The following is an 11408-nucleotide window of genomic DNA, read 5'->3' as shown; positions in this document are numbered from 1 at the left end:
GATTTTTGATGGCCCCATTCAGGTGCCTCCTTTGTGTCTAACAAGAGTGTGTGAGCCCATCAGCATACGCTTTATTGATACCCCACACCCAATTGATATTTTCATTGTTTGCTCGCATATGGTAGTTGACCATGGAAAGGGGATACGCTGGACATTGTACCACTTAAAGGCATAATTAACCATTTGCAGATGAAACAAAAACCTGGCATTAGTGCTTTAAAGTAGTTCTAAAATGTGAGTTAGGGGTAGAAACAACCACTGTAAAAATTTGAATACACAAAATGTGAATAATAGTTATAATACAAATGTTTCCAGACTAAACCATCTACAGTTATGGTTTATTAAGAAAAATACTGATATCTCCTTATATTTTAGGTTATTTTGCAAACATTTTATATGGTAGGATGTTTTGTGATACAACAGACCTACACATATGCATCAAATGTGATATCTTGAAATTTTTTTAAATCACTGCTCCCAAAGGTAAACTGGACCTTTTATCTGCTTCTGCACAGGTAGATTTAGTAACCAACCTTACGACCTGAAAAAAAAAAAAAAAAAAAAAAAAAATCTCGTTTGGGGCATTGAAGAATCTCAGAGAATTGCAGAAGGAACAGGATAGTAGGGACTTCCAGAACTATGGGATCCTGCATTATATAGGGTAAATACTTCAACCACACAGACTGATACTGTATAGTCTGCATACTGTGGAATCCTGTCATAAATATTTTCTGTATTCTCTAGCACTGAATTCATCTCGTTCATGTTGGCAAATGTAAACTCTTATTATCTCAATGTAGCAAAATTCAGCTGCTCAGCAAGACTTACCTGTCCCTTTCTCCTGACTTTTGCCTTCTTGAATTTCATTCGGTGTTTCACTCTTGGAGTCCTCAGCTCTTTTCGTCTGTGTGGCGTCAGTCCCCTATTCTTAGAAATCTGATGGAAGAAATTATAAATCATTGGATTACTACAACAGTCATAAAAGAGTTTCTTCCTTGCCTGAAAACACATCCCTTTCTCTGAAATGAACTTCTTCACAGATACACCCTTGTACTTACTTTTTTATATACTGTATACAATGTGAATCTACTGGTTCAACCTTTCCTGTTTAAACAGCTTGTGTACTTTTTGATCACTTTGACATTAACTGCATGATTCACAATTTCAGCTATTACTACTCATTAGAAGTCTGACGTTATCAAAAGTTGATTTGAATTTTCAGATGGCTTTTCAGAGCCATAATTCAAAAACATTTCACACTGCATAATCTGGCCAATATTACAGCCATGTTACTCTGTTAAAGAGCTGGTATACTGGGGACACAATGCTATGGGAAGCTGGCCCAACTAGGATACATTCAGGAATCCCCATAAAGAATTGTGTACAGCTCTATCATTTAACCCTATTCTAACTGGGCTATTTGAGACCAAGTTTTTACTGGGGGGGTCAAATTGACCTTCAGATCTCGGCCGCCGATCACGCGATCACCGCAAAATTTTGCCTGAACATAGAGCCGGATGTCGACTACAAGATTACATGGTCCTACAATAGAAAAATGTTGATTTCATATTTTTTAATAAATTAATTATGCAAATTAACGCATGAAATCATATTTTCACCTATAACTCCATCAAAAAGACTGAAGGATTATTAAATTTTTGTGTCAGAGTTCCTCAAGACACATCAAACAATTTTCTCGTAAAAAAATAGCGCAATCAAAATCATTTTCTTTTGTGTTTTATTGTTTTGTTAATTTCTTATGTATTTCATTGTTTTTTCGATCTTTTGTTTTCTATTGTTTTTTACCAAAATTTGTTGGAGGCATTTTTTCAAGCTTATCTACATTAGAATTGATTTATTTCAATGGTTGAAAGTTGAAATAATCTAATTTATATCAATTAAACAAAAAAACACAGTTTGCATTGGATTTGCACACGAAATCATGAATTTGAGCGGTTTTCGGGTTGACATACATATGCAAAACATTGCATAACTTCAGAACTGTGTACCCGGACGTCACAAATTTGGTCTCAAAATATGTGGGAGACTTCAATGAAAAAAGTCATGAAACGACGCGGCAAAATCTTTGCACGTTGCGGAATCGTGGCGCGAAACATCGAGGGGGGGTCAATTTGACCCCCCCCCCCCCCAATTAGAATAGGGTTAATCTTTATGCCTGAACATACAACCTTGTATACAGGTGAGAATCTTGACAGGAGTTGACAGTTACTGATTAGTGTATGCTTTGTGCGCATAGTCCCTGATGGGCAATTCTATTCCAGCAGGCCTGCACCAGTTTTGACTTTTAAATGTACCCTGGTTGGCAGAGAATAAATTTTACTGTAAAAGTTGATATTTTCGCTTGAGTAATTTATCGCGTTTGGCCAGATGAGGAGAGTTCTATGAGTTTTTAATTCTGTGGCATCAAGACATCAACTACTGCAAAATAGAGTAAGCAAAGATATTCGTGTGCTTTTATTCTCAAGCTAGTTTCTTATTGCTCAAAATACACAAAAATTTCAACACAACGAAAACGTCCACTTTTACAGTAAGTCAGTGAAGCCAGCTTTTCTCCCCACCCTATCAGGCCTTAAACTCACTTCACAAGAATTGTCTCTGCCACTTGCACAGAGTTTACAATAATCAATGATTTTATTCTGTGTGTAACCATAAATCATCACTTTCTCCACCATTCCTAGCAGCCACTGTGGGGCATATATTTTGTTTTTTTTATCATGAGTATATCAAATAAAGTACATATTTGGATGCCGAGTTACGTATATCAGTCAAACGTTGATTACAGCATGGATCAAGAAGAGGGGTTTGCTGTAGTTAATGTTTTTGTTGACTTCACCTGATAAGTGATTCCTCTCTTGCCATCCTCTGCCTCCTCCTCCTCTTCATCATCATCAGGCTCTCTGGGTACAGAGAGCAGAATGGAAAGAAACATGTATCACTTAATAAATCCAAAGTTACATTCACATCCTAACAATATACATACACTTTCTTGTAGTATAAATCAAAGACATTGAATGTAAGCTGTACTGGATCAAACGCAACACTGACTAAAGTGTTTTAGTTTCTGTTTGACAAGAATAAAATGTACTCGATCTACAAAAGTTAACAATAAATTTCGAACACAGATACACAGCATAGGCAGCCGTGATTGACAGGCAGCCAACAATTAATCAACTATTCTTATCACATTGTCGATGCTTTGATTCTATTTCAAGAAAGCTCATCACTTTCATGGGTTGCCATGGCAACAAAGAAACACTTTTTCACAAGGCTCACAAGTAGGAGTAAGGCCTGTATGAGAATAGAACCATTAGTTTCTTGTTATATTGATCTGTCTGTCATTGCTTTCTACATAATATATACCTGTTTATATCTATACCACTACCAAAAATATTGTCTCTGCCTACATGTTTTGTTGTTGTTGTTGTTTTGTACATCCTTCCAAACATGACTTTACCCATCATCAGCCGTCTTTGCTCTCTTCTCCTGCTGTCTGCTGGCTACACTCCTGTAGTATTCCAAGGCCTTAAGTTCTTCCTCTGACAGGTGTGGATTACCAGCAGTCTTCTGAGATTTTGGATAAAAATGTCAGGGAAAAGCTTTGTGAATGGTTTCTCACAACTAGAAACACCGTCAGCTTTTTGGAGTATACATGTACATGTCATTGATTTGAAAAATTCCTCAACTCGTGATAAGGTTGATGAAAGAGAGAGAAAGAAAGAGTTCATTAACCATAAAGAATATGCTGCATTTCAGTTTGATGCCCTTTTCACAGTAGAAACTTTTATTACGGTAATGATGTGGTAAATAAATAAATGTGGAAATATAGCATGTTACCAATGCCTTGTAAAGGGTGACAGTTGGTCCTTTTGTGTTTTTATACCTTTGATGGTGCTGAGTGGTTCCTTTATTTGTACTTCACCTGTAATGGTATTAGGTAGTACCATTATTTATGATCTACCTTTAGTGGTAGTAGGTGGTACATTTATTTATTTACTGCAAAATCAAAAATTTTCACGTACTTGACACTTGAAAATTTTGCAAGGAGACAAGTTTTGTGAAAATAAAATGCATGCAATTTTTTTGTTTTCTACAAGGTGCATTGAATACCAGTGGCAATTTGCACCAAAAAAAAAAAAAAAAATGTCAGCAAAAGTTTCATACCACAACTGTTTCTGGTTTGACAGCATGTTTTATGTTTGATGGTATTAGGTGATACCTTTGATATTTATGTTTTACCTTTGATGGTGCTGGGTGGTCTCTATCTGTTTTATGTTTGATGGTATTAGGTGATACCTTTGATATGTTTTACCTTTGATGGTGCTGGGTGGTCTCTCTCTGGCACAGTTCCTTCTTGTTTCCTCTTCACTGAAGACAAAGACAAAGTCAGAAAACACAACAACAAATGTAAATTTCTTTGCCCCTACACACACAATCATCAGTTAGGTAAAAAACAATGTATTCTCATGTTACCAAGTTCAAGTTCAAGTTTTATTAAACCAATTCATTAAACATTTGACATTTTACAAAAGGATACAGCATTAAGAATAATGAATGGTTTGGGACCCCAAAAGAAGCAGAGCTTGTAAAAAAAGGGGTCCTGGATAAACATATAAAACAAAACATACTAAAGTTTAAGCATATTAACAAGAAGTATAATAGTAACATATTTACATAGGACAGATGCAACACAAGCACACATACACACGCACACACACACACACATTCAATCACACAAACACGTGTCACAAAAACGCTCATGCACATACATGTAGTTCACATGAAATTGCAGAAAGATACTTTCTATTTTACTATACTTTTAAATTCAGCTTCCCTGATCAATTCTTGTTTTACAAATTTCCCTGAAGATAGATGCGACATGTACGTTTAAAGTTGGATAGTGTTGAGGCTGACCTAATTCTCAATGGCAAATTATTCCATTCTCTAATACAAACATATACGAATGAATTTTGGGCAGTTTGAGTTCTTACAAAGGGTTGATGAATGAGATTACTTTTACGCGTATTATAAGCATGAACGGTAGAATTTAACACAAATGCATCCTTCATGAAAGATTTCGCATCACCTTGTGTCTTAAACATAAAAATCAAGCAACTCAAGATAACTTATTTTTCAAATGGCAAAATATGAAGTTGAATAAATAATGGCAAACTTGGACTTCTATAGTTTGAATTTGTAATATACCTTACAGCTTTTTTCTGAAGAACAATCAACTTATCTATATGAGTCTTATAAGTATTTCCCCAAGCTACATTACAGTACATTAAATGAGGCATAACTATGGAATTATACAGAGTAATTAAGGTTTCTTTTGGTAAATAGAGACGTAACTTGGATAAGATACCAACACTACTTCAGGCACAGAAAACCTGAAAAATTGAAAAAAAGGAAAAAAAAAAACTTTCCACAATATTTTTTTTTTACTACCAATGAACTGAATATTGTCACTCATAAATGTTATGGTCATATGTCATCAGTCATGTTGTGATGATATATCATAAGTCATGCTATTGTTGTTTTTCCCCCATTACATTTCTTTCATTCATGTTCTGTGGTTGTATTTCAAATTGTAGACACATTTGTCTTAAGTTTTTTTTTTTTGTTTTTTTTTCTCAGCGAGTTATATATTTCTAGTTTTAATTGACAAACCTCCGAACCTCTGTAGAAATATAACAACAACAACATTTAGAACTTTTTTGATGAGTCTGTCAATGTTAGATTGAATGATTACACACATCTAAGTCTCCAAATCATCTGAGCTTTTCTTCCAGCTTTTTGACTCCAGGTAACTGAGATCACATGGCTTTTCTTCAATTCTGTCAGTCATTTCTCATCAATCAAAACAACCACCAGACAATCCATCAAGACAAAAAATTTTCTTCCTCATGTACATCATGATGAAAACATTTACATCAACCCATATCGCTGAACAAGAAGTAATGAGGAACCAGTATTACAGTTTGAATAGCAGCAATGCTTTTGTGTGTGTGTGTGTGTGTGTGTGTGTGTGTGTTTTGATTGATGCTAAATGTCTAGGTTGGTGTGTGTCTGTATGTGTGCAGCTGTGTTATATGTCTCTATTTCCGTGTTGCTGTGTTTGTGTTCTTTAAAAAATTCTAAATATCACATTACCATTAAACCCCAAACCACTGTCAGTGCCTCAGTGGGATATCTTGTTGCTACGTACAGTACTAGTATAAATAAAGTCAAGACTTACTCTTTTCTCTTCTATTGTCTCTCCTCTGAGCTGGGCCACTGTCCTCTACACCTAGTGTCTTCTCTCCATCCAGACAAGAATCAATTTCATCTCTTAGTTTCTTCTCAACAGACTCAAGTTCAGAGATAAGCTGCGGAAATGTAGCAGTTTATACTTTTATAGCTAGAAGCCCTCATTAGCACATTTTCTCATCATGGGCCTTTGCAAAAGAATGCATATTGGCTCTTAATGATACAATCTCCCACTGTATGAGTCAAGTTCTTTGTGAATTTGACTAAATACACATGTCTGATGTCTGATGAATGGGCGAAATGAAACAGAAGACAATGAATTAATATTGAGGGCAAAATCCAAGTGTGTACAACATTGTCTCAAAAAAACTGTCTCTAACAGCAGCCATGTCACTAAACTATTTGGACATTCTTTGTACAATACACCAGGCTTGTACGGGAGCATACATTGCAGAGTACATCTGGTATGATTATATTGTCCAACCCTTGACATTGTCAGAACCAGCTCAACTTTTGTCATGTGTATCTTCCTTTGATAGTATCTTGCAAGATGGTAATGGAAAGACAAACATGCCCCAAGAAGTGAAAAGTCACACAAGTTTTCATCTCGTGGTTGTTGGGAGTGGTTTCTGCAGTGTATGACAGACAGTTTCCAAGCAGATTCTATCAATAGTGCTGACAATATCCAGAGGCGATTACTCTCCCTATCCTGAGGGTTCCTCCTAATGACTCATCTGGATTGACTGACTGCTTGGCTGACTGCATCTTGCACCAACAGTTTGGATGGATATAACTCAGGTTAGTCACTCTACCCTAACCTTGTCTCAGTGATCAATAGATAGATGAATAACAAGAATAGTGTGTTACCTTTCTAAAGGCCAAGATTCTTGCAATGACTGGATGAGATCTTACAGCTGTCTGCTTTGCTTTCAGGACCATGTAGAAGCTGATATTCATACAGTAGCTGTGAGAGGAATACATAAAGTCCAATTAGTTCAATACAGTCATAAAAACCTAGATGGGAACAGGTCAATTTATCATACTGCAGTACTTAATGGGGCCAACAAAGTTTTACCCCCAATCCTTTTGCATCACTTCATCTTCAACAGACTACATGTACCTTAATTCTTATTACTTTAAAAATGAAATGATTTGTAACAGAAAGAACATGCTTCATGATGACTGAAAAGCAAGGAAAATGTGAAAAGTAAAATAGTTTTTTACTGTACTTTCATCTAATGACTTTTATCACCAGCTTAGCCCCATAAACTATGTTTCAAGTGTTGCTAAACAACACAGGTCTTTGTTCATAGCTTTGTAGTATTGAATACCGGTCATAGCTTTAAATTAGACATGTCGCCGGCGACTGGTATGCCTCCGCCATAATGCATGATTCTCCCAATAGGTGTATAGTACAATGTCTTCACAATGCATGATGACAGTTTCACATAACTGGAAATTACTGAAATGACAGGTTTGTCAGAAATGTCTTGAATGTTCACTTTCCTTGAACTAGGTTTGCTATAATTATCTAAGAGTGCAGGTACATGTATAAATATGGGGAATTGAGGATTTTTACTTGACTTTTGACCGATCCTTTTATAAGTTTATGCATTGAGTGATTTTCAAGGTATGAAAGAAAAGTGTAATTACAGTATAAGATAGATTTTTTGGGGGCATTCTAGCCTGGCCCTTGACCCTTAACCTTTGACCTTCTTGCAGGAAATTTCCTAGAGAATCTCCATTAGGTAATACATATAAGTTTTAAAAATAATCCTGTAAGCATTGCAAATAGTATATAAGGGAAATTGTAAAATTTTTATGGAGTTGACCTTGACCTTTGACCCCTGACTATTGACCCATGACTCCCAAATTCCCTAGATAATCCCTGCCTGTAAAAAATGTACCAAGTTCCATGAAGATACATTGAACCATTTGCGAGAAACATGATATTCTATATTGTAACATTTTTACCTGACCTTTGACCTTATGAACTTTGACCTTATGACATAAAACTCTCTCTGAAGAATCTTTACACAGTGGTACATGTCTACACTAAGTTTCAAGAAAATACCTTCGGGCATTGCATAGATATGGGGGAAATAGCAACATTTTTGGCATTTGACCTTGACCTTTTGACCTTTGACCTCTTGCCAATTTCACTAAAAACTACTAAACTAATTGCCCCATCATACGTCATCCTTGGACCAAGTTTGGTGAAAGTCGCTTCATCCAGTTTTGAGTTATCACATAAACAGATAAATTTTAGGATTTGACCTTGATCTTTGACCTTTGACCTCTGTCCGATTTCATTCAAAAACTAATCAAGTAATTGTCCCATCATACATCATCCTCAGACAAAGTTTGGTAAATTTGCTTGATCCAGTCTTGAGTTATCGCGTAAACAGATACACTTTCATGATTTGACCTTGACCTTTGGCCTTTAGCCGATTTCACCCAAAATCTAATCAAGTAATTGCCTTATTATACTTTATACTTGGACCATGTTTGGTAAAATTCCAGTCAATATTACTCAAGTTATCGCATAAACGAATGCGGACGGACGTACATACGGACGGACGGACAACCCAAAAACATAATGCCTCCGGCACCACTTCGTGGCGGAGGCATAAAAACAAACAAACAAACAAACAAAAAAGCATTGTACAGGGTTTCTTTTATCTAATCTTTTTTTTTGGGGGGGGGGTTGTTTTTGGAAAATAATCATTTCAATCAACACTTTGTATTAGGTTTTTCCCATGTAAAAGGAAATTTTACACAGATTGTCAACTGTCAAATCACAATCACCCTCATTAGATAAAAGAGATAATAAAAGCAGAATGACCTTACCACAGGTACAACTGGTATTTGGTGTGAATATAATGGGCAATGTCTGAATCTTTATCAATGGTCCCTTCCTTTATGAGTGTTAGGAGGGGTTCAAGGCGATCCACCAGCTCACTCATCTGAAATGAAAACAACAATCATTAAAGACAAGAGACCCCGGGGTAATGCGCTAGGGTTAATGTTGGGTGGGGGTGGGTGACTGTCCCCCCTAGGAGCCCCAAAGAGGGGCATGGTGCCCATTTGAAGGAATTGAGATTCTATATCCCTCGAGATGCTACCTGCTAAGTTTGGTATTCAAAAATTCATCATGAGGTTTTCAAAGAAGAAGATGAAAATGTACAATTTAGGCCCCATTAAGACCCCTCCCCATCCCCTCCCCTGGGTCCCAAGGGGAAGGGGGGGGGGCGCACCCCTGATTCCGCCAAGAACAAACTTGAAACCACAGTCATCAATGTACTAATATTATTAACTAAGCCCTATCACTTCTGGTTCTAGAGAAGAGGATTTTTTTTTTTTTTTTTTTTAAGATTCCTTAATTTGGGGGGGGGGGGGAGGGGGGGGGGGTTGGGTCCCCTGTGAGCCCCCAGGTGGAGCATGGTGCCCATTTGAACATATTGAGATCCTATTACCCTAGGGATGCTACCTGCCAAGTTTGATGAAAATCGGTCATTGGGTTCTCAAGAAGAAGAGGAAAATGTAAAAAGTTTACACATGACGCACGACAGACGGCAGACGAAGAGCGATCGCAATAGCTCACTTGGCTCAGGTGAGCTAAAAATCTTGGTAATTTCACAGAAAGTGAAATTCATTTCAAATGATAAGCTTTTCAGTACATACACACCAATGGACTATAGGACTTTCCAAGTACTACAAAAAACATTATACGGGTAGGCCTACTACCAGTATACTCCTAACTATACAACGTATACCGAGAAACCACAGATAGCAGTTTTTGTGACAAGAAATTATTACTTTTTTTTTTCCTGCACCAAATACGCAATTCCAATAGCATTAAAGTTTGCATAATCCATTGGTCATAACACTGCTTTAGATTTGTAAGATTTGATTTGTAAGATTTGTAAGATTTTATTGACTCTATCGACCCCCTCTCGGGGTATGAGAGTACGAACATATTTACAATATATGAATACAAAAATATAAGTGATAATGTACATGTACATGTGAAAATAACAGATATATGAATAAATATGTTTACAAAACAAGGCGTAAAGGACGTTTAACTACTCTACCACTACGTGTACAAACATGGGGACTAGTAAAATGTTTTGCTTCTATGGTTGTTTATGCCTTCAATGTAACATCAATGTACTCATGTAGCCAAAGACTGGAGAGAATTAACAAAAAAATTAATAAAACAGAGGTCCGTGTACATTTATTACATTCAGATCAAAACATCTGATGACAAAACATAAAATGAATTCAAAGAGACTGACTACTTCACAACATATGAAGAGTTTGTTTGCAAAAACCAATAAGTCCATTTTTGAAGATTTTGAAGCACGGTCTCTGTCATAAAGTACATAACTAGAAATGTCGCTACGGCGACTGGTGTATGCCTCCGCCATAATACATGGTTCTCCTAATAGGTCTATAGTACAATGTCTTGACAATGTGTGATGACAGTTTCACACAATTGGCAAAATATTAAAATGACAGGTTTGCCACAAATGTGCTGAATGTTCACTTTCCTAGAACTAGGTTCAATTGGATGAATGATTAAAACATCAAGAGTGCAGGTACAATGTGTGTATTTGGGGGAACTGATGATTTTCACTTGACTTTTGACCCTTTTACAAGTTTATGCATTGAGTAATTTTCAAGGTATTGAGAAAAAGTATAATTTCAGTATCAAATGGTAAAATAGTATTATCGAAACCTGGCCTTTGACCTTTGACCCCACAGTTCCAAAGAGAATCACTGTTAGGTAGAACATGCATAAATATGTAAGTTTCATGACAATACCTTGAGTTATTTTTGAGATATGGAGGAAAAAGTGCAATTTAGCACTTTCACTTGACCTTTGACCTTTTGGCAAGAAACTTCCCACAGAATATATATTGGGTTATACATGCATACATCAAGTTTTAAAAAAATCCTTCAGGCACTGCATAAATATAAGGAAAGTAGTTATATTTTGAGGAGTTGACCTTGACCTTTGACCCCTGACCTTTGACCCATGACCCCCAACTTCCCTAGATAATCACTGCCCATCGGTACAAGCATATATACTAAGTTCCATGAAGATACCTTGAACCATTTGCGAGATATGGAGA

At 36.4% G+C, this 11408-nt stretch overlaps 1 protein-coding gene across 1 annotated transcript in view; it reads right to left on the bottom strand.

Moving 5' to 3' along the window:
- The window catches only part of LOC140239154 (something about silencing protein 10-like), a 34060-nt gene that overhangs the window by 1482 nt on the left and 21170 nt on the right, over positions 1–11408 (bottom strand). The window contains exons 7-13 of the mRNA XM_072319038.1: positions 9118–9233; positions 7135–7231; positions 6257–6386; positions 4331–4386; positions 3476–3585; positions 2855–2918; positions 829–936 (exon numbers count right to left, since the gene is read on the bottom strand). Coding sequence (XP_072175139.1) covers positions 829–936; positions 2855–2918; positions 3476–3585; positions 4331–4386; positions 6257–6386; positions 7135–7231; positions 9118–9233 — 681 coding nt within the window. The remainder of the gene's footprint in view (positions 1–828; positions 937–2854; positions 2919–3475; positions 3586–4330; positions 4387–6256; positions 6387–7134; positions 7232–9117; positions 9234–11408) is intronic.

Source organism: Diadema setosum, chromosome 15 (assembly GCF_964275005.1).
Source record: "Diadema setosum chromosome 15, eeDiaSeto1, whole genome shotgun sequence".
Classification (NCBI taxonomy): domain Eukaryota; kingdom Metazoa; phylum Echinodermata; class Echinoidea; order Diadematoida; family Diadematidae; genus Diadema; species Diadema setosum.
Note: the sequence above shows the minus strand (reverse complement) of the source record. Positions and strands in the feature narration are given on the sequence as shown.